At 32.3% G+C, this 24,505-nt stretch overlaps 1 protein-coding gene across 2 annotated transcripts in view; it reads right to left on the reverse strand.

Moving 5' to 3' along the window:
- The window catches only part of LOC143234863 (cell surface glycoprotein MUC18-like), a 159,881-nt gene that overhangs the window by 81,832 nt on the left and 53,544 nt on the right, over positions 1-24,505 (reverse strand). For both annotated transcript variants that reach the window (XM_076472557.1, XM_076472556.1), the window contains exons 2-3: positions 23,389-23,492; positions 3,360-3,698 (exon numbers count right to left, since the gene is read on the reverse strand). In XM_076472557.1, the coding sequence (XP_076328672.1) occupies positions 3,360-3,698; positions 23,389-23,443 (394 nt within the window). In that variant the 5' untranslated portion in view covers positions 23,444-23,492. The remainder of the gene's footprint in view (positions 1-3,359; positions 3,699-23,388; positions 23,493-24,505) is intronic.

A 24,505-nucleotide genomic window follows, 5' to 3' on the forward strand; every position in this document is an offset into this window, starting at 1 on the left:
TTGTAGCTTTAAAAGTGAGTGAGAAATTATCAACTTTCATTTTAATAGCAGACGCAGAATTAAGCTTTCAAATATACAACGAACTTTTCAAGCACCCGCGTTTCTTAAAATGACAGTGAAGCATGGCTCGGCATGTCCAAGCGTGTTAAGGCGTGCGTAATCCGAGGGTTGCGGGTTCGCATCCCCGTCGCACCAAACATGCTCGCCCTGTCAGCTGTGGGGGCGTTATAATGTGATGGTCAATCCCACTATTCGTTGGTAAAAGAGTAGCCCAAGGGTTGGCGGTGGGTGGTAATGATTAGCTGTCATCCCCTAGTCTTACACTACTAAATTAGGGATGGCTAGCACAGATAGCCCTCGTGTAGCTTTGTGCGAAATTCAAAAACAAACAAACAAACAAGACAATTAAGCACGAGATATGGATCATGTACAGTCCGAACGTGCTATCACTACGCAGTTTGCAATAATTTATGTTGTAAAAGACATATTTTTGTTTAATAGTACCCGACATTTTGTTTTCAACCGTATCAAGTTTATTTTATTAACTACTTGAAATCACCAGTTACTGACTTTAATGCAATATTAAATGTTAGCTCCTGTGCAGCTGCATCTTTAGAAGATTAGTGGTAATATTCTTATTTATTATTGATTATTATACACAAACAAAAAACCTAAAATATAATTAATGTTGTTGCTATTTTAAAAAAAATGTGAAAATCTGAAATATTAATACATATTTTTTGTTTAAAATATTTCTTTTTAAGAAATCTTTACCGAAAGAAACAAAGGTATTTTTTGTTAACAAAAGGTTTAACTAAGAATCGTGCTGTTTTGTTTCTATAAGAAAAACACAAGTAGTAAACATATAACAATGGTGCAATATAATATGAAATGAACAAAATCCGTGACATTCAATGATAATGCTTGTTGTTCAAACAAGAGGTTCACATATTGAAACAATTCTGAGCCCGGGTATCTTGTCTTATCGATTAATTGAACGTTTTTGTTTCAAATCGAATGTCTTCTTGAATTTCTTTCAGACGAGCACGATTCTTTAACTGTCTATTTAAACAAAGAAATACGCTTAACATACAAATACTTTCTACGCCCTTACAGAGTTCTAGAAGAATAGCCTACCACTTCGAAAAATTCTTTAAAAAGGGGGAGTTAGATTTATACTTTGTAGAAAATGGCTAAGAACAGACAGAATAGATATAGATCCGATATTAAGTGGACGAAAAAAATATTTTATTTTTTTATTTTATTATTTTGTAGCATATTCAAAGACATTACAGAAACTAGTTTAAAATATTAGTTTTAAGAATATCACGTGTGTCCCAAAAATAAAACTAGAACTAAACGGTGTGTTTAAAAGGATAATTGTACAATAGAAATAGGTAATAATTACGAAAATAATAAGAATAAAAACTGAAGAAATATGATAAGAAGTAAACAGAAAAACAAGTATCACTAATAAACATTGCATCTTAATTGCTCTGCCCACCACGGGTATCCAAACCCGGTTTTTAGCGTTGTAAGTCCGCAGACGTACCGATGAGCCACTGGGGAGGCACATCTAGATGGTTTGAACATAAACAAAAGTGTAGTACAGATTTTCAAAAATCACTACCCTTGTGTATTTTATATTTACACATAAATTTCATGTTTATTATCGAATATGCTCTGTATGGCCAGGTGGTTAGGGCGCTCAACTCGCAATCTGAGCCGTGGGGGCGTTATAATGTGACGGTCAATCCCACTATTCGTTGGTAAAAGAGTAGCCCATGAGTTGGTGGTGGGTGGTGATGACTAGCTCCCTTCCCTCTAGTCTTGCACTGCTAAATTAGGGATGGCTAGCGCAGATAGCTCTCACGTAGCTCTGCGCGAAATTCATGAATAAGAAAACAAACAAAAGAAATATTATCGAATAATAAAGTATATAGTTAGCCAAGTAATAGTTATACATTTGAACTGTAACTGTTTTTTCCATATGTTTAAGTGCAAATCTGCACAACTTACTATCCGTTATGTGCTTTCCCAACGGCAGGGATATAATTCCAAATTTTAGAGTTACAAATCTTCTTGTGTATTGCGAAGCTCCCGTACATAACTAGAAAGATTTGAGTAATATTTTAAAGCTACAAAAACCTGGATTATTCTTTTTAGACTATCTTGTTTATCCTTTAAAAATATAAAAACAACAACTTGGTCTTCATTTCTAACCATAATATACATTGATATAATTGTATTCATATAAGATTTTGTTTGTTAATCATTTCATTTCTCTATTCTATGTTGTTGACTAGCTACCCTTTCTCTAGTCTATGTTGTTGACTAGCTACTCTTTCTCTATTCTATGTTGTTGACTAACTACCCATTAGCTAGTCTATGTTGTTGACTAGCTACCCATTAGCTAGTCTATGTTGTTGACTAGCTACCTTTTCTCTAGTCTATGTTGTTGACTAGCTACCCTTTCTCTAGTCTATGTTGTTGACTAGCTACCCTCCCTCTTGTCTATGTTGTTGACTAGCTACTCTCTCTCTAACCTTTGCTGTTGACTAGTTACCCTCTATCTCTCCAGTCTCTGCTGTTAAATAACTACCCTCTTTCTAGTTCATGTTGTTGGCTAACTACCCTTTCTCTAGTTCATACTTTTGGCTAACTACCCTCTCCCTTGTCTATAATGTTGACTAACAACCCTCTATATAGTCTATGATGTTGACTAATTTCCCTCTATCTAGTCTATGTTGTTGACTAATTACCTTCTATCTAATCTATGATGTTGACTAATTATCCTCTATCTAATCTATGATGTTGATTAATTACCCTCTGTATAGTCTATGATGTTGACTAACTACCCTCTATATAGTATATGATGTTGACTAATTACCCTTTTTTAGTGTATGATGTTGACTAATTACCTTCTATCTAATCTATGATGTTGACTAATTACCCTCTGTATAGTCTGTGATGTTGACTAGCTATTCTGTCTAGTATATCGGTATAAAACCTGAGGAAGCCCTAATGAGCTGTCCATGAATATCAAAATCAAACAAACTTTTTTCTTATTACTTTCTGCAATTTAACAATTACAACATAAAATAATATTTTTTTTATATCTCGGGAAATATTGAATTTTTGTCATCACATAAAGTGTGTCACATTATACAGGTTTGTGCAAATGCGTATTTTTTCACCCCCAAGTGGCTTAATGAGAAAGGATAACCTCATCCAGTTATTTCGTAAAATTTACTGTGACGTATATGATATAATTTCTACACAAACTTCTATATCGTTGAGTGCCAAAAACAGGAATCAAAATACTTCTCGAGAATTACGGAATATTTGTATCTACTTACTGATTATCTGAAGTCTCATTCTAAAATTGAAAGTTCGTGCTCGTCGATAATCTATTCGACACCGATATTCTTCCTCGTCCTCAGGTAAAACTGGGTCAATGATGAACAGTGCAGGTTGAGTACTCAGATCAAATGTTCCGCGATCTCCCAAATATTCGCTAGGAAAGTGTTGTGGGTTCTCCAAAGGACCATGCCTGCAATCGACGCTGAAAATAGGAGCGTTGATGTCGCTCCGATACCATAGCACAAGAGAAACGGAATCATCTTCTGAAGGAGCTGTTACGTTGCAGGGAAGACGAACTTGTCCACCTGATACGGCTTGATAAAGGTTTAGTTCTCCTAAAGTGATAAATATAAAGTGTAATTTTGTTGTGGGTTTTTGCCAGTATATAAATATAAATAGTTATGTTGGGTGATGCTCCTGTAAAATGAAATGAAACAATTATTTTATGCGGGATTAGAGTGAGTTAATCTGTGAGATCTTAGGCGTGGTCAAATACTTCAATCTTGAGTTAAAAACCGTAATTAGATCTCAAGTCGGTCAAGAGATGGCGGAGCTTTGGGCTAAAAAATTGTATTTGAAAACTTAGAGACGTTCAACGAGCCACTCACTATGCTGCTACTATAAAAAATAAATTTACTTTAAGGAACAGTAATTTTCTAACACTATATTAAGTAAATCTGGAAACAGCCGAACTTCTTATTTTCTGCATGACTAGTTATCTCTTGCTACTAAGTGATATAAATATTCTCTATATGTCAGTAGTTGAACTTAACATTTACGATGTTGCTTATGATATGTAACTCAAATGAATATTATATGCGTTATTAAATAACCCTCGTAAGTGCCTGAGCTGACCATTTATATTGTTAATTATTAATACCTGAGCTAACTAACAATTTATAACGGATTTATCGTTATACGTTTGTTTTAATACCTATGCGTGTTTCAGTTTGATGCACGTGACATGTATCATTGGTTGTTTATTGCACAAGTCCTGCATGTTCTCTGAATTTGCACAAGATTCTTAAGAGTTAGAAACAACAATATTTGTTCTACGAAAATGCTAGCGTGTTCGGACATTCTAAAAACTCACGTGATTGGTATATAAAAAAGACGCGCCAAGAGACAGTTATATAGTATTAACTAGCTGCAGCCAGCGTACTATAGACCTCGGAAGCTATTTTTGTGATTAACGCCTATTATTCGGAAAATTACACAACTGGACCAAAAATGTTTGTACATTTCAAGCATTACAAACCGTTTAACTTCAGTGAATTAACTTTCGACGTTAGTATTTCTAAAAGAACATTAGATATTGTCGCCGGTGAAAACTTAAGGCACTTCAAAATTATCCAGTTGTCAAAAGAAGTATGCAGGTGCATAAACAAAGAACTGATTTACTCTCCGTGAATGTCGGTAACAGATTCAGTTCCAAACCAGATATAAGTACAGTTTGCAAGTTTGTAAAACTTTTATATAAACCATCATTTGTAATAACTATAAGCAATAACCGTTATTATAAATTGTATTGCTATTTGTATGCGTATTAAAATATATTTATGGTAAAAAGAAAATTGCGTATCAATCATGTTGACAAATATCATAGACTTAATACATATTAACATTTAATTAACTTCTAAGTTCACATTTCCGGTTATTTGAAATAGTAATATTTTAACAGACGTAACATAATATATCGGAGACTTGTCCAAAATAAATTATAATACCTAACAACTTCAGCTGACTGTTTTTGATTAGAAGTACTTAAGTTAACAATGTTTCTCAAATGTAGGTATCTGTGAAGTTAAACTGAATAATATCTGTATTTCTTCAATTCATATGTCACTTCTTGAGTTCAGTATTAGATAGGCTTAGCATTTAAACCTACTTAATGTTCTAAGCACGACGTTCACTTGGTTAAGTCACAAAACATACAACCATCTAAACTACATATCCTCAAACCCAACCTAGTGCTAGTGTTTAAAATAAATATTTTCTGTTCACTTCGTAATTGTTAAACAGAAATTTTAAGACAATGAAACTATTGCATTAAGCGAAGAAAATATTTTTTTTTCGTGAAGTCATCTTTAAAGTTACTATAAAGTCGTGAATTCTAACCTTTCATCGTGGAAGTAGGTACACAAATATCGAATTTCTAAATTACAATGTTCTTTTATCAAAATGAACTTTACGGTATTTATTCTCCTGAACTTATTGCCAAACATATAATGAAACATAATTATGATATGCAAAGAAGACTCTCTTCGCATTAATGAGCTCAAAGTAATTTCAGTCAAAAGTTAATAAAGAAACTCTTATGGTCATAAAACTTCGAAAGACTAAGTACAATCAGCTCTCGGAAAGTAGAACATCAAAGGTTCTTTAGCAAAATATTAAGAGGAGAGGATTTTCAAGTTCTCAACAGGACCTAAATCTCTAGAAGTAATTGTTTCACTCTCTCCTGACATTAAATCCGATGTTTCTTACAGGAGTAAAGACTCGACATAAGAAGGAAATAGAATGCCTTTTACAACTTCAACACTAATGAAAGATTGGAAGACAGCAATTCAGACTCGTTGTTTGTACATACGATTAGCAAAGAAAGCTAGCAATCAAGTCGTTATATTAGTCTAAATATCGTATAGATAGATAAGTTGAGCAAATGCGTCAAACTTGGTTATTAAAAATAATGTTGGCCTGGCATGGCCAAGTGGTTAAGGCGCTCGACTCGTAATCTGAGGGTCATGGGTTTGCATCCCCGTCGCACCAAACATGCTCGCCCTTTCAGCCGTGGAGGCGTTATAATGTTACGGTCAATCCCATTATTCGTTGGTAAAAGAGTAGCCCAAGAGTTGGCAGTTGATGGTGATGACTAGCTGCCTTCCGTCTAGACTTACACTGTTAAATTAGGGACGGCTAGCGCAGATAACCCTCGTGGAGCTTTGTGCAAAATTCAAAACAAAGATCAAGAGAAACGTATTTCTCAATCACTCAAATATCAAAACTGTGAAACACAAATCCAAAATGTTCGTCTATTAAAGTTGTTAACATGTAAATAAAATAAATTACTAGATGTTTAATATGGCTTAATTATCACCATTAAATTTACTCACTTGTTTCTGAATTTCGCGCAAAGCTACTCGAGGGCTCTCTGCGCTAGCCATCCCTAATTTAGCAGTGTAAGACTAGAGGGAAGGCAGCTACTCATCACCAACCACCACCAACTTCTGAGATACTCTTTTACCAACGAATAATGGGATTGACCGTCACATTATAACGCCCCCACGGCTGAAAGGGCGAGCATGTTTGGTGCGACGGGGATGCGAACCCGCGACCCTCAGATTACGAGTCTCACACCTTAACCCACCTGGCCATGCGGGGCCAAACTCAAAGCTACACAAGCGACTAGCACTGCATAGTCCACCAAACTACCGTAAAACAGCTTAACGTGTGTTTCTACATTTAACGCTGACATTAGGCCGAAATTTATTTAATTGTTTCTATGATTACATAAACTTTAGTAATTAATAAAAAAGCTCTTTATTTCTTTTAACATTAGATCAAATGTTAAAACGCTTCCTCGACACTTGTGTAAAATCATAAATAAATAAATAGTGTTTAAACCGAAAAAAATACTTATTTCTTCATTGCATGAATTTATTTGATAAAAATAAGTTGAACAATACATACACGTAATGTTACTTCATAATATTTTAGTTACTGTATCGTTAGTGAACTACTAATTAGTTGATTTGATCACATAACCAAAATATTATTAAAAATCACTATCATATTTCTTAGCACAATAAAATGCAAACAATTCGCTCCAGTTGTTTTTTAAGAGTTTAAACTTCGATATTTTTACTGTTGTGATTTCTTTAAGTACTTGTGCTTCCACAGAAAGTCATTATTTTACAATACCTAAACAACTATTTCAAAGAATACTTTACATTTTTCAGATACGTAGGGAATTTAAACGCTCCAAATAGAAACAAACTGACGAAATGCACATTATGGAATGTGCTCGCTGCGCACGTCCTTACGAAAGTTTAATATATTTTTTAAAAAATGCACTAGTTTCAATTTCGAAAACAAATGTTTGTTAAAGAAAGTGAGCAGATGTCACTTTTGTTTTTATAAACAATGTTGGAATGAGGTAAAGTTAAGAACTTGTTACGTTTATATATTTTGTTCCTTTGACTGTTTTAATTACTATTTTAATAACTGCTTACCCTCTCCTCCATTAGCTCTGTGTGAAAATTTATAACCCTAAAATTCGGGTGAATAGACCACAGGAAGCCCTTTAGTGGATCTTTATGTTCAACAACAAATAAGCACAATTTGATATCCAGTAGAATTCAGTGAAATTTTAATGTCTATAATTTTTAATAATGCACTAATCCAAAAATTCCTAAAAACTAGACACGCAAATTTTAAATTATGCTATCAACAATTTAAGTATAAGGATTTCAATCTCAACGTTCATAATGTTATGTTTAACTTTAGTTTACGGCTGAAAGTCTTCTAGAGTACTGAATTAAACAAGGTTTAGAACTACATGTTTCAAAAGTTTTTATAATTTAAGCGTGTGTGTATTTTTCTTACAGCAAAGCCACATTGGGCTAGCGGCTGAGGTCACCGAAGGAAATCGAACGCCTGATTTTAGCGTTGTAAATCCGTAAACTTATCACTGTACCAGCGGGGGACTATAATTAAAGTTAGAGTACTTGGAAAGTGCTTTGTTTGTAACGATGAAAGCTGATATTAAATTTTAGCTCAACGTATGTTTTTTTTGTGTTTTTTTTCTTATAGCAAAACCACATCAACCTCTCTGCTGACTCCACCGAGGGGAATCGAACCCTTCATTTTATCGTTGCACATCCGTTGACTTACCACTGTACTCGCGGAAGACTCTCAACGTATCGTCAGTGGGAACAGCATATTAATAATTGTTTGGTTTCAATTCTATATTATTGCCTAGATTAATGTATGTTTGTGTCAGTATGTTTACGAGTTGTTATTTGAAGTGAAATTTCAGTTATAAGTGAAGTTATAGATAATTATAGGAGGGGAGAAATCATTATTAACCAACTAAAAGCGATAGATATTCCATAAAGAAGTTAAACTAAGGTCAAGAGTTCTATTATTCTATATAGAAATGCTGAACAAAGGGCTGACATGACCTAGTAATTTGGGCGTTCGATTTGCAATCTGTGGGTTAAAATCCCTTCACCAAACATGCTGGCTGTCAGAGTCAGTTACACGATCGTAAAAATTTTTGGCTAATGCAAAATATCTAGACGAGATTAAGGTTGAATGAATAAGAACATAAAATTCTGCACAAGGCACGTCGTAACTATTACAATATAAGCTTAAATCAAGATCATACCTCCAAAAGCATTTTAAAGAACCGGTCAGAACGCATTCTTGCAAGCGATTGACTAGTTGCTGTTCATAAATTATAGCTCGGTATTTCTCGTGTAAAAATGTATTTTTTATCAATCTACTGTAGTTACTTGATAGAAATACATCATTTGTTTTTAATAAAGTAAACTGAGCAAATTGCAAAAGAGCTTCAGAATGCTCTCAGGATTTTGTTATCTCAATTACTCAGAAATTATATGTTGCAGACTGTGTTTAAGCTAATACAGATACACTCCCCCATTGATTCTATAATACAAAAATCGAGTACTTTATATTAAATGGAATCTGAAGCCTTACCCATTGTTAAAGTTCGGATCGCCACACCCGGTCATACTCTGTCTGAGTTCCATGCATCTGGGCAACAGTCCTGCAGCGTAATTTCTATAATAAAATCCTCCATCATATATCTCTTAAGTTTAAAGCACATCAAGCAACCTGGCAAACGTTTCGCAATCTATCTAGTGTACTAGGACAATGATTTCCCAGTGCCTTTTTTAACAATCCAATCTAACAGAAATCAATATTATTTTCGTTTCATTTCAACTTTCGCATACTTCAAACACCAAAGAAATGAAACGAAAATAATATAGACTTCTGTTAGAATGGATTGTGTTACTTTTCCAGTCGTTGATCCTTTTTGATTTTGTTGGTACTGGCCTTTGAAGACGGCTTTTACCACTGACCTATGAGTTCGTAAGTTTTACCTACTACAAGACGATGCATTTTACTTTCTACTACTCGAGTAAGATTTACTGCAGGTATCTTTCTGGATGACCCTGGCTTTCCAAGGCATTCTATATTCCTTTGTTTTACATTGTCATTAAGTACAAGAAAAATTACCGCCTTGAAAATTCTAAATCTACAATATAAAGACATGTTTTGATCTGAATGTATGAATATTTTACGTCAAAAAGAGCTATTACGTACCCTTACCAAAAGCAATTTATTTTCTGTGGCGTTTTACTACGTAGGAACGTCAAAATGTAGTTTCGATAAATGTTGTTCCACGGGGACTTTTTTTATTGTATATGGTTGTTGCGTGGTTTTTTAATTTATGTATTCAGAAAAGTTACAATATAATGTAATTGACTCTTCATATCAATCATTAATAAACAGGAGAGTAACTTGGCAGCAGCTAGTGAAATACTAAAATAGATATTTCGACCAATATCTACTTTCAAAATTATCCTGTGCTGACAACGTTATTTTCTCGTTGTTACACTAGTTTACACAAAGAACAATATATTTTTGTAGAGTGATGGCCGTGGAACCTTATTTCAAATTAACTCCGTAATTTTTATTAGTAATTTCACAATTTGTGATCTTCAAATCTTCTCAAACTTTCAAATTATTTTGCTATAAGATCATACGATGATTAATTAAAATATTACACAAAAAACGTACATACAATTTTTAATCCATTTCGGTTTATGGGAAGTTATGAATTAGTTTTGTTGTCGTAAAGCACAAAACTACACAATGGGATGGCTATCTGCGCTCTGCCCACAGAAGATAGTAAACCTAAATTTTACGAATTATAATCCATTAATCCTGTCGCTGAGTCACCGAAGGGCAAGAGTTATAAGTTATATATGTTTTTTTTTCATTCAGCGAACGACATTAAGGTTATTTTAAATCGTATTGATTTGTTATAAAAATGTTCTCTGAGTATTTCATTTTGTCGAAATTATATTCTACATATATCATTAAAAGTTTAACATGATTTCATATTCATGCACAGGCTGATATAAATAGATACGTATATAATAATAATACCCATTATCATTTCAAGTTGATTACTGTTAATCAGTATTTATAATCTACGAACATTGCTGTAAACAGTACATAGTTTACTAGAACACTACAGTATATCAAACATGAAATGAGACATAAACGCTTCATTTATCGTGATGATTTAACTCTCCAACAAAAGAAAATATTTTTGTTTTTGGCCAGGTAGTTAAGAAGCTCGACTCGGAATCCGAGGGTCGCGGGTTCGAATCCCCGCCATCCCAAACATGCCTGCACTTGCAGCCGTGGGGGCGTTATAAATACGGTCAATCCACTATTCATTGGTAAAAAACAAGCACAAGAGTTGGCGGTGGGTGGTGATGACCAGCTGTCTTCCATCTAGTCTTACACTGCTAAATTAAGGACGGCTAGCGCAGATAGCCCTCGTGTAACTTTGCGCGAAATTCAGAGCAAACCAAATAATTTTTTCTTTGTTTTTTACCCCACTGAAGCATAAGATCCCAAACTATGAACGGAAGCTAAATTATTATTTTCTGAGATGTTGAGCATCGATATAAGTCTAATGAAATTCCAAACTTTATGAAAACTAACTGCCCAGATTAATTAAACTGCCTACAATTGGAGTATGATCCATATCTTAGGAATTCTCAGTATTAAGGGCAAACTGTGGTACTGTAATCATCTACTGTTTTAAAGTATTACAAATTCTACTTATTACACATCACTTTGCTCGTCAAAAATGCTTTACTTATTTATCTTTAAAACACACAAACCAGAATGAGTTTCATCTAAAAAAATGATTAATGAATTAGACCTTCTGTAACTTTAAGACCGTTACAAAGGAGGGCATTACGATAAAGGGTTACCACATGTAATAATTTTTCCTTTTACAAACCAGTAAACTTGGGATTCATTTATTCATGCCACCGTTTCTTCCACAACGGTGGCGACACTAGGTTTGAAAAACTTTGCGAATCGTCTAAATTTTGCGATAACAAAATTAATCAATTGTTTGTCGAACAATAATGTAGCTTCACTCCAAAAATTTCATTATTTGAAGTGTTAAACTACTAACAGTAATAATTCGTGAAAATATGTTCAAAATCATTTAAATAGTATTAAATGTTTAACCATACTGATATTTTACACAACACACATTACATAGAGCAATACAAGCCTCGGATTACAAGTATGCACGGACTTTTCTAGCTGAAAATGATTGAGAGTGTTAATTCTAAAAGAAAAATATCTTGATTTTCTTAAATCATAAAAAACTATTAATGTGAATTACTATTGTATTATACATCTATTATGTTTCTCCTGACGTAAACGTACTTAAACGGTAAACATGAGCTGCAATAATTTAATTTAAGATGTTGCATACAATAGCTTAATTTTCAAGGTTTCGTTGGTTTGATTTTGAATTACGCTTAAAGTTAAGCGAGAGCTATCTGCGTTATCCGTAATTTGACTGAGAAAGATTAGAGAGAAAGCAGATAGTCATCATCACCCACCGCCAATTATTAGGCTACTCTTTTACTATTAAATAGTGGGATTGACATTGTAACACCCTCACGGCCGAAAGGGCGAGAATGTTTGGTAGGGCGAAAGATTTGAATTTCTCGACTCTCAGATTGTGAGTTGAATTTCGAATCGAGCTTCCCAACCACATGGTCTTGCCGGATCACTAATTTTCCAGGACTTTCCTTCAAGATACAGAAAACCATAGATTAATTTGCTTTAAAAAATTGACGTTACTTGATGTTTAGATGGTTGTTTTGCATAAGTAAGAAAAATATTACAAAGCGATATGTATTTCAATAATGTAGGTGTAACACAATAATTGAGTTTACTCTAATCTCAATGTGTGAGTGTTATGTTAAGGTGTTAACCCTACAACATTACCTTTATTTTTGTTTTGATTTGTTTACAGAATGGCGCTTCTATTGTAAATGTAATTCTCAAAAGTACAGAGTATTATTACACGTACTGAAGTAAGAAAGAGTATAATAATGGGTCAATCTAACAGCATCACGTGCTCTGAATAATGCCATATGATAGTTATTTTTGCAAGTAACATACATATTTCTTTGTTCTTAGTAAAAAATGTATTTTTAGATATTGAACGTTAAAAAATAAAATTCTTGGATATGCTTATATCATATAACGTGAATATTTTTCATCATTATTGAATATTGTTCCTTCAACTGGAAACGTGCAATATATCTTTCTTAAAGAATTTTGGACTTTCCAAAAGATTGCAAGTAATTTCCAAGTCAGATAAGATAATCAAAAATAAAAAACTTTCAAACAGTGACGATACTGATTTGAATTATTTAGTGTTAAGAGTCGAATTCGGCAATAATACTATAAAATTAGTAGTTGAAATAAGGCGAATTTGCAATCTGAAAGCGCTTGTGAAACCCAAACTAACTGAGCAAGCCTTTTCTGATTTCTATTTCAGAGATGTGTCTAAACCAGACGTGCACTGTATGGAAAAATATGTGACTTTAGATTTGCTTCAAAAAATTTTACATTCTATGACCAGATATTACATTACCAAAGACTGTACTTCCATTTATAACTGAGGGGAAGCAAAGATCTACAATCTATAGTATAACAGATTAGTTGTTAGGACGTTCGACTCGCAATCTGAGGATCACGGATTCGAATCCCCATCACACCAAATATGCTCACTCTTACAGCCGAAGGAGCGTTATAATGTGACTGTCAATCACACTATTCGTTGGCATAAGAATAGCCCAAGAGTTGGCGGTGGGTGGTGATGAATAGCTGCCTTTCCTCTAGTCTTACACTGCTAAATTAGGGACTGCTGGCGCAGATAGCCCTCGTGTAGCTTTGCACGAAATTCAAAACGACAAACAAATTGCATCAGGAAAAGCTATTTGCATCATTACATTTCATATAGAGATGTTTAAGTTAATTCTCATCTTTACGGATATAAATATGAGCTCTAAAACTTAACAAAACAAATGCATTTTCTTTCATTTTCATTTCTAAATACTACAAACGTGATAGTTAGTTACAAAGAAAAAAGTTAAATGAAATAGTGCATAACGTGAATTAGGTTTAATTTTACTTTCATTGCTACCACAGAACTATAAAAAATGCATTGAAAATAATTTTATTTGCTCTATCACCGAAGTTTAAAATGTTTGAATTGTAGTTACACGTATCGTAAAGCCTTTGTATTTCTTATAACACGTAATCTAAAAAACACGAATCGTTTTTCAACATACGCACATTTTCGAGTCATATCTCCGAACATGTATGCATGAGTAATTCACAGATTAATTTCCAGATGTATCCACGCAACAAATAATTTTATTCGTTCCTTCAACTTCTAAAACTGTTTGTGATTACCAGTTGTTTAAATGTTCTTAACCAATAAAACTTAAAAGATACAGAATCACAAAGTTCAAAAATCATGGACCAGTATTACCTTTTCAAAGTAATTTAAGGTGCAGAAAATAAGAGTTGAAAATCACCACAAACTATGTAATCTCTGCTTCAATTCACAAAATTATAAAAAGATTAATTACATAATAAAATATAAACCTTGTATTAATCCAGTTAGAAAACTTACAATAGTTTAAAAGTTACACATTATCAGTTATGCCTCTTGTGTTTGATAAAGTAAATTATTTATTCCCCATTTGTCACCTTCTACCTTGATGTTTTGTACATTTAGATGTTTACTGAAACTGTGGAAAAATAGGACTTTATTAAATTCTTTTTGCAGCTTATTATTAATTGTTATTCAAGTTTGAATTGTTGGATAGATATTTTTCGTATTCTAAATAGTATTTGATAACTACGTGATCAAAAATGAATCCTTTAAATTGGTGGTTATGTGTGTGTGTATATGTTACACCAGATGTTTTGAAGAAAGGTGATAAAGTTGAATCCCATTATTATATATAATTGAAGTATGTAAAATCACAGCAAATTTAAATAATTAAGCCTGTATATTTTAATTTCAAAGCTGAAAAAATCTAAACATTTACAATAACATATCATTATACCTCTACTACATAAATAAATAAATCACACTCACTACTTCTTTACAATTCTACTTTGAAAATGTTTTATATTAAATTTGTTTGAAAAACACTCAAAATATTAAATATTACTTTATTATGCGCCCTCTGTAATTCTTTTTAATCGTTGCTTGAATAGTCTTTGTTCGTTTTAATAAAATATTTTTGTATTGTAATCTTATTTGTGTTTTGTTTTGCTATTAGATGACAAAAAGGAACAAAAATATCAAAATATTCATTTAAAATTTTGAATCTCTTATTAAGACAGCTAAAAATCTTTCGGTAGCTTTTGATAGCATAATTGAAACTTTAATCGTATGTGTGGAAATATACTTTTTGAATTTAATACGTGTTTATTTGTGTTTAATGATCTATATGTATTTCCGATTGTTTATCTGATTAAATTATGTAGACGATATTGAATAAACCCTCAGATTTTAACCAGCCTGTTGTTTTTGAGTTGTATTTTCCATTAAAACTAACATGTTGACCATATATCTATGAATACAAGAGAAACAACATTTTTCCTTCTTCTCTTTCGTTTTGTTTGGTATTAAACTTTACTTTTGCCTTGTTTAATACCAAACTAATGCGTAAAATATTATATAAAGGATATATTAAAAATAATATTTATATCATATATTCCACCAAAAACGTTGCATTCTTTATAATTTCCACTTTTCTTCTGGTTTAAAAGTGTATTACTTATATCTTAATTTGTGCAGTTTGTGAAGAACTATATGTGAGAGTAATAGAGAATTTATTATAAGTACGGTGGTACTTATAATAGCAAAAGGGCGAATACATAATACATGCAGTACAAACTGCTTACTCATATGCATCTTTAACAATCAAATAACCCTCTGCTAGTACAGCGGTAAGTCTACGGATTTACAACGCTAAAATCAGAGGTTCGGTTCCCCTCGATGGGCTCAGCAGATAGCCCAATGTGGCTTTGTCATAAGAAAAAAAAACAATCAAATAAGAAATCTTTAAAATTATTCGAGCGACACCCTTTGGTGATAAACAAACCACATACAAAATTGGATGTCTTTAGAAAATTAAGATGCTCTGGATATAGTCTGACAGTTTGTATTTATAAAGTATTTTTATATGATGTAAAAATATATTGGTGAGAGAAAATTATATCATGGCTGAAGGTACTATATCTCTGTCTTTAAATAAAGTGACGTAACAATGTGAATATAGCTTAGTAAGGAATTTTATGTTATGTGTCTGGACCCACTCCAATACTACGCTGACTCTTCTCAGTTCAGCTACAGGAGTTTATCTCAACCATCGTTTCTTCCATCACTACATTCATTGTTTTTCTTCTTGCTCGTCACGTCTGTGAAAGTGTAAATGGTCTCTGTCCATTGTTTCAGACGTGTTAGCAGTTCAGTGGGGACCTGTTTATCTAAGACCGTACGAGGACCTGTTTATTGAAGACCATACGAACAAAATTAGCTGGAGCTGTCTGTGATAGATGGAACTGTGGAATAAACAAATTATACCCAAGGGAGTCTGATGGCCTGTCACAGTCAGATCAAGAGTGGATTCCAGTTGAAAGAAATTGGACTCAGAGAAAGGTCTAACATTTCGTGACTTTGGAAAACTGCAGTACGAAAAACAACAAAAATACTTTGATCGAAACAAGTAGCTCAAATGAGATTGAATCTTGTTATTCGTTTATTCTTTGGATCAAAATACATATTTTGTGAGAAACATAACGGCTACATTTGGCCACTTCCAACATTGTCTCTCGTTTTGTCCTTAATAATTTTATTTGTGCGTGCTTTACTACTGTAGTGTTTCCATCTTTGGTTAAATTTGTATGATCTGCATTCAATACTTTATTTCTCTAATTCTTAAAATTACCATATCAGTGTTAAAAAGTTACCTTCCAGACTTAACTGAAACTTAATATTTAGCGACCAAAAAGCACTGAAATGTTATTTTTCAATATAGCTTTTTAAATACTGAAATAAAAAACAAAAAAATTCTTATTTTTAAGAACAGTAGAATATTTCAGCTCAAAACAACCAAAAATTTAAGATATGGATAAATGTAGTGGATTATTAGGTGATTTCGTCTAAGATTCTAAATGTGGGGTCTCGTAAGTTGAAACCTCGAGACCGAGGGTGAATATCTGAAAAATATTGTTCCATTAGCCAAAATATTTACAGGCAATATGTGAATGTACGTATGGAAGCCCATACTTCACTCTACTGTGATTTAAACGTTTTCTTTCCTGTAATTTAACAGCTTGTTATTATTGTGACAGTTGTACTATAATACTAAATTTATATTTATAGTTTTTCAAACAAATTTATTCTCGTATTCAGTGTTACTTTGCAAAATCCTTTGTGGTACTGTGCACTTGCTGAAATTGACCCACATCCTATCCCTAAATTACGTTTCATCATTTATTTAAGAGATCAGAAATTCCGAAACAGTATACTAAGCTAACAATCCAAAATAATAATAATATAAAATATAAGAAATGAATTAAGTAGTCAAATTAAATATATATATATTAAACATTTTAACCAATACAGTTATTCGATCTAACTTTAAAGAAATAGTCCTCTGATAACGGAGCTTGCGATACATAGCCTAAAACTTTCGCACCGATCATAACCAATCATAACTGGGTAATACTTTTATAGCTAGGCAGTATTTTTACAGTTGAGTAATGAATAAAATAAATTAATTAAAATTTTAACAAAAGTAATATGTCTCAAATTTAAACAATAAAAATTACAAAAAAGAGAAAGTTTCAAACATAAAACTATTAATAAACAATTTTCGAAAAAGTTATTTGTTTTTTTTTATTAGAAATCATGTATCTACAAAGAAATACTTCAATAAAATATACTCTGTGATGATAATTCATTCTGAAACTAAAAGTTCAATAAAATCCTTTTTCTCATGGATGGTGAACATTATTTAATGCCAGCTATGAGTGCATTATTGTCGAACAGTCAGATATTTCCAGAAAAAGCCACAGGCCCAATAGTTTCCCACAGGAAAGAGCAGTTATGATTATTCGAAAGACGGGTATTTCTGCTAGTAGGATATAATATTACTGTGATAATTCTTAATGATATTGAGAATATAACGAGGTTACGGTATTCAAACACAGTCCCATTTAAACGTTAGGGTTAGTTAATCTACAACCAGATAACGTGAAATTGCACATGAGCATTTGGATGTAAGAATACCTGGTATCGTTTTGTTTTGTATTAATCCCATTAGAATTAGAAAGTTGAAAATTCATTTGTGAGCCTCGTAAAGATAAGAAGCCATTTCATCCCGTCTGAATTTAAAGAACAATCCGATCACAGCTACATTGTGAAGTTGTGTGTTAATATTATAGTGTGAGTTGCAGTATGTGTATTGAACTTGGGATATATCTGTGAAGATGTGTCTTCATGTCTAAATAATCATGGATAGCAAGAGACCCTAAATTAACATGTTCCATACGTCACGGAAAAGTTTGTTTGTTGTTATGTTGGTGGTTGCTTTTATCAGCAGACAGACCAACGTATTATTCAAGAATAATGAAACTACCCGCCAAAAGCACGTGCAATCTATACACGATTTTAAAAGTAAGAAAATCAATGTCTGAGATTGACTAATTCGGATTTAAAATGTAAACTCTATAAAACGTCTTTCAGACTGTTTGGAAAAACATATTTTATATATCACATCTAAAACCTAAGTTTTCATTACCTGACTGAGTTTTGTTTAATAGTACATAAGACAAATTACACTAGATACCTGTTAGGACTTAATACAGATCATATCTCGAAGAATAGACATTTGAACTCCGAACCATGTAATGTGCGCACTACACCATGTGGCCCGGCATGGCCGTGTGATTAAGGCACTTAACTCGTAATCTGAGGGCCGCGGGTTCAAATCCCCATCACACCAAACATGCTCGCCCTTTCAGCCGTGGGGTTGTTATTATGTGACGGTCAATCCCATTATTCGTTGGTAAAAGAATAGCCCAAGAGTTGGCGGTGGGTGGTGATAACCAGTTGCCTACCCTCTAATCTTACACTGCTAAATTAGGGACGGCTGGTGCAGATAGCCCTCGTGTAGCTTTGCGCAATATTCAAAAACAAACAAACAAACACTAGACCATATCAGAACAGTGAGATAAAGATTTCTGTTTATGGTTACAGTATATAAACTTTTCTGACAGTGTTCATTTTCTGTCCTTGAGAATGTGTTTCATAAGTATTTGTAACCGCCCTTTTAATTTTCTTTACTTAAAGGTTATTTCACGCAAATCTCACTCTCTTAACTTCAATACACGTGTAAATGGTACAAATAGTATTACAAAGAAATTTGAGCTCAAACAGAAATATGTAATGGTACAATTCACATCAGTATTTTGTTATCTGCTTTAGTGACCTCTTGATATTTCTTGAATACGAAATAAACGTGCAGTTTTTATTTGAGTACCGTACTAGTACAATTTATACAAATTGCTTTATTCCTATAAAGAAACTAATGCTTCGCTATTATATTTATTGGTACTTCTATAAACAAGATGTGATAAATACACCATTTCAGGTCTACTTAGAAATGATTTCAGCACTTGCTTGTTTTTATGGGTGGTTTTACCTCAATTCTAATTTTCACTCCTCTCACATGTGTTGTTTTGAGTATAGATCAAGTGACTGGGCTAACATTTCAACTCCTCTATCTTACTTCTTCTGAAGAAACTTCTTTACAAATTTAAAAGTCTGATTAGGGTCGTTATATTCGTGACCTATCCATCCACAACCGTAAAGCTTCATACTACATGGAATAATAGTGTTCGAACGTCACTCGATACAGCTATCGATCCATAATGTCATTTGTTAAACAGCTGACCAATAACATATATGACCATACAATTCCAAAACAATACTTTACTGTTTTCAAATTTTAAGATTAGGCTAGAGCATTCAACAGAGTCTTTGCCAAGTATAAATATTACCAATTGAACAGAAGAAGCTCGATTTTATCACAAGATACAGAAACATAATATTCATAGATTACAAGGTTATTTATATGCTATTCTACAAACTCTAACAGTTTTGTTTCTTATCATATTTATTTGTTTCAGAAGCAGATAGTTTGTTCCTTACAATACATCTAATGCTGTTCTTCCACGTACATTTTCCCTCCAAAAATCATGTCATACACATTTCCTTCCTTTATGTTCCTACGCATTTTGAATGTGGCATCCTTGTTCTTTTTCACTTCTCTCATAATCAGGAGATCAACACTTTAACCTCTCATTTTTGGACAACAAGTTCTCTTTCTGTTAATTATTATCCAAACTATCTTTGAACGTTATTCTTTGAGCGTGACAAGATGAATACTGGATAGCCTATAAACGGGTTTACTGTATATTAACTCTTGCTTTTGATCCTGGTCCTTGAATCGTCATCAGAATCGAAAGCTTGAGATAAAAAAAATATTTATTGTGTTGTAAAGTTGTTTATAGGTGTTCCAGTATTACTATACTATTTAAAACTTCTTTACTGTACACTAAACAGTGGAACTTCCCAGTTAAAAATCGTAGCTCTTTGAAACCTTTTTTCTCTGCTACAAGTATAATGTCAAAAAACAATTTATTTTTGTCCCACTCTTTCGAAATAAGCGTTAGGTAGTAGGGGTTATACTTACACATGTTAGTAAATTATTTTCAAAACATAGTTATTTATTGAATACGTTTTACTAGTTTCCTTAATAAATAAGCTGTTTTCTGTTTGGTAAGTATTTGATGTGACGATACAGTGGCAAAATACTTGTGATCTTTCTTCATTTTATTTTCAAAAATACCCATAAAATTTGAAAACTCATAATTAGAAAAACAAACTTATAAGCCATAAAAATGAGACATCATACCATTTATTGTTAATAAAAACCGATAAATTCTGATTTACATGCTATTTTATTTGTTGTAGTGATTACAAATATGCATATTTATCACATAACAAGGTACTTATGTGAGTAACTACATTTACTTGATATATATATATATTCCCATTGAAGAAGCTCCTTACAGCACATTGTAGTCTATCATGTAAACCACCAAAACCTATCGTCTGTTTTCTGAACACTATATACTCATGTGGCATTATAAATTAATTTTACTTATTTTTTTTAATTAATGACCAATTTAGTCTAGTTATTCTAAATAAAAAAACAAAGTGATTTAGTCAATCAGCACCATAAACTGTTACAGCCTTAAGGTAACCACCAGTCTGTGCTGTGAGGCTATAAAAGTTAAATAGATGGATTATCTCTGACTACTGTCATATTCTAACCCTTATTTTAAAAGGTAATACAACAACGACTATGTAGCCTAGATCCATGACATTAGAAAAAAACGTATGTTTGAGAACCCTTGATAAACTTAACAAAAACACTATAACCCGAGCGTTTTCGAAAGGTGTACCTTTCTTCTTCAGGGGCAAATTGGGAACGGTAATACAATCAAATGAGTGATATATATTAAGGGAGTTTAATGACATCATGAAGGTCATCCTGTTTTTTAGGAAATGACTATTTGTCTCTGTACTGTTGTAAGCGTCTCATTTCCGGTACAATGTGGCCAAGATAACGTTCAGTTTTAATTGTTTTCCTTTAATCTAATTTCATGGGTTAATTTATCCTTTATCGAATTCAATCATTCAGCTTTCAAGATATTATACATGGGAGGTAATCACAAGCAGAAAAAAACTAATAGATCAGCGCAATGCCTTTGAAGATTACATTAGCGCAGCTAATAGAAGAAAGCTTCTTAAGTGATCGATGCCAATTATGGCTCATTAATTGTTTTCTGTATTCTAAGAAACATACCCACTGACCATGACGTATTAAATAATGTGGGAACTTGTAAAGGCATTCATTCACTTTTTTTTTTTTTTTTTTGTTTTTGTATACTAGTACTACTTCTCAATATACAGCCATTCAGAAGCTGTTACCACCATTCATTGGCCTTCACGTTACGGTGTCGTTACTTCACCTCAACATACAGCCATTTAGAAGATGTTACCACCATTCATTGGCCTTCACGTTACGGTGTCGTTACTTCACCTCAACATACAGCCATTTCCAGACTACCACCATTCATTGAAAACATCATGTGTCATTTTTTTTTCCACATACAGTCACTTAGGAACTATAAAGGCACCAGTTTCCTCGTTTGCCAGCGCTTTATTATGTTTCAATATACAACTGTTTGTAAACTGTTAAAGGCATTAGTTTGCTCTTTGCCATCACTTTATTATGTTTCAATATACAACTGTTTGTAAACTGTTAAAGGCATTAGTTTGCTCTTTGCCATCACTTTATTATGTTTCAATATACAACTGTTTGTAAACTGTTAAAGGCATTAGTTTGCTCTTTGCCATCACTTTATTATGTTTCAATATACAACTGTTTGTAAACTGTTAAAGGCATTAGTTTGCTCTTTGCCATCACTTTATTATGTTTCAATATACAACTGTTTGTAAACTGTTAAAGGCATTAGTTTGCTCTTTGCCATCACTTTATTATGTTTCAATATACAACTATTTGTAAACTGTTAAAGGCATTAGTTTGCTCTTTGCCATCACTTTATTATGTTTCAATATACAACTGTTTGTAAACTGTTAAAGGCATTAGTTTGCTCTTTGCCATCACTTTATTATGTTTCAATATACAACTATTTGTAAACTGTTAAAGGCATTAGTTTGCTCTTTGCCATCACTTTATTATGTTTCAATATACAACTGTTTGTAAACTGTTAAAGGCATTAGTTTGCTCTTTGCCATCGCTTTATTATGTTTTAACACACAACTGTCAATTAACTCTTAAAGGCATCCTTTCGATCCCTTGTTAATGTAACGTAGTCTCTAGTTCTTATTGATGTACAGCTTTTTATAAATTGCTAGCGACATTTGTTTGTATCCCATGTTGTTGTGCTTCTTATCAAAATACATCCCTCGTATATAATACAGATCATGAGAGTTTTATTCTTATACTAAGAAACTATATCTGAAATACGCAATCGTTGTAGAAGGAGCTAATTAATGAACTACAGTTATGGCCGTGAAAGAGACAAATTGTTAAAACTGTTGATCTTTCAAGAACATTAAGATTTATTTTTAAGTAAAAGATATATTTTTTTGCAACATGCAAAGCAATTTATCTGAATAAAACCTATACTTTTAATAATAAATAAATATAATATTTAATAATATTATTTGGGCATCATTATTATTTACTTGACAAATGTGTTTTAGTAGCTTTTGTTTTAAAATAAAAGAGTGAACCTTAAAACCTAAAAGCTTAGCATAGATTTTTTTCAGTTTTTGTTTGATTTTATATCATCGTAATGAAACAAATAATAATATTCAAACAATAATCAACATCTGCACACAAACTGGTATGAAATAGGATAACATGTACAAACTGCATTTTATATCTAATTTCCGAGTCCAAAAACATGCGTTGTAAGGTCTAAAGTACGAGCCGAAAACCTTTAATTAAAGATCTCTTAAACTTAAAACTGTGCCATATAAGGAAGGAATAATGCATTATACTATGTATTTGTTAAAATGTATCTTAGGACGGCTGGTAAAAGTGTTAATACCCACACCAGTCGTCCTGAGACACATTTTTACTTCAAGTGGAATTCTCGACATCATGAGTATGTATTTGTTAACCTACTCATCATAACAATGACTTGTAATTTTCTGAGGATGGATTAAGGAGGAAAATGTGTGCAACTTACGAGTTACTGCTAGCGATGAAGGTATCAGAACTCCAATAACAACGAAGAAGAACATTGTTCCAGGTCTTATCTCTCCAAGCAGTTGTAAAAATTCCAGTTCAAACCTTAAAAAGAATGAATAATAATAGGTCGCTAACTTACAAAATTAAAAACATTTGCATTATATATATACATATGTGTGTATACATATTTAGATAAATTTACTAAATAATTTCTATATTTTCTATTAACACTTTACAATTTTAAAGTAAATTTATAAACACCTCAAAGAATTATGAGTTTCCTTTCAGGAAATATTATTAGGCAGAAATGTGTTTTATTTCATTAAGAATATTTTATCACTTTTATAGTAAAGAAAAAGTTAACTAATTAGTATAGCTGACCGAACCTCATTAAGTACAAGTGGGGCTACTGACAAAAATGTCGCTAACTGTAAGTGTATCCATCAAATGAACCAGTGCATTGTAACAGATTTAAATATTAATAATAAATTAAATTAGTAATTATTCATTATTAATTAAATGTTCTTTATTCTATTTTACAATGCAGAATAATTATGTACAATAATTGTATTTCAGAATAAACTGTTACAAGATGAATTACGGAGCTCTTTCTTAATAAATTTCAATATGAACCGTAATGGGTTTGTTTTTATTTTATTTTCAATTATTTTCTTTCATCAAAAGCTGTCGTTCTTATGAATAATATGTTGCTGTTTATAATATAAAGGAAAATACTATAAAAATCCCTTAAAATTAATAAGAAGTGAAAATATAGTTTTAAAATTGTAATAAAATAATAATAACCAACCAAAGAAATAAAACACAAATAAAAATTAAGATAACCAGCTTAAAAAGACAGGATTCGAACAAAAATTATAAAGCTATCTGCTTATTTTAGCGCAAATTAACACATTATTCTATCTACCCTGGGTCAACTGTGAATAATCGAAGGCTGTCCATAAAGGTACCGCAGGCCCACTAAGAAACCAATAAACATAAACTAAAAATTTGTCAGTAATTAGGGTATCAATAACTTTGATCAGATCATTTGAAACACAATTTAAAATTCGGCCGTGGACTATATTTGTATTCGACTGTAGTCTTATTAAGACTAA

This window comes from Tachypleus tridentatus, chromosome 12 (assembly GCF_004210375.1).
Source record: "Tachypleus tridentatus isolate NWPU-2018 chromosome 12, ASM421037v1, whole genome shotgun sequence".
Taxonomy (NCBI): domain Eukaryota; kingdom Metazoa; phylum Arthropoda; class Merostomata; order Xiphosura; family Limulidae; genus Tachypleus; species Tachypleus tridentatus.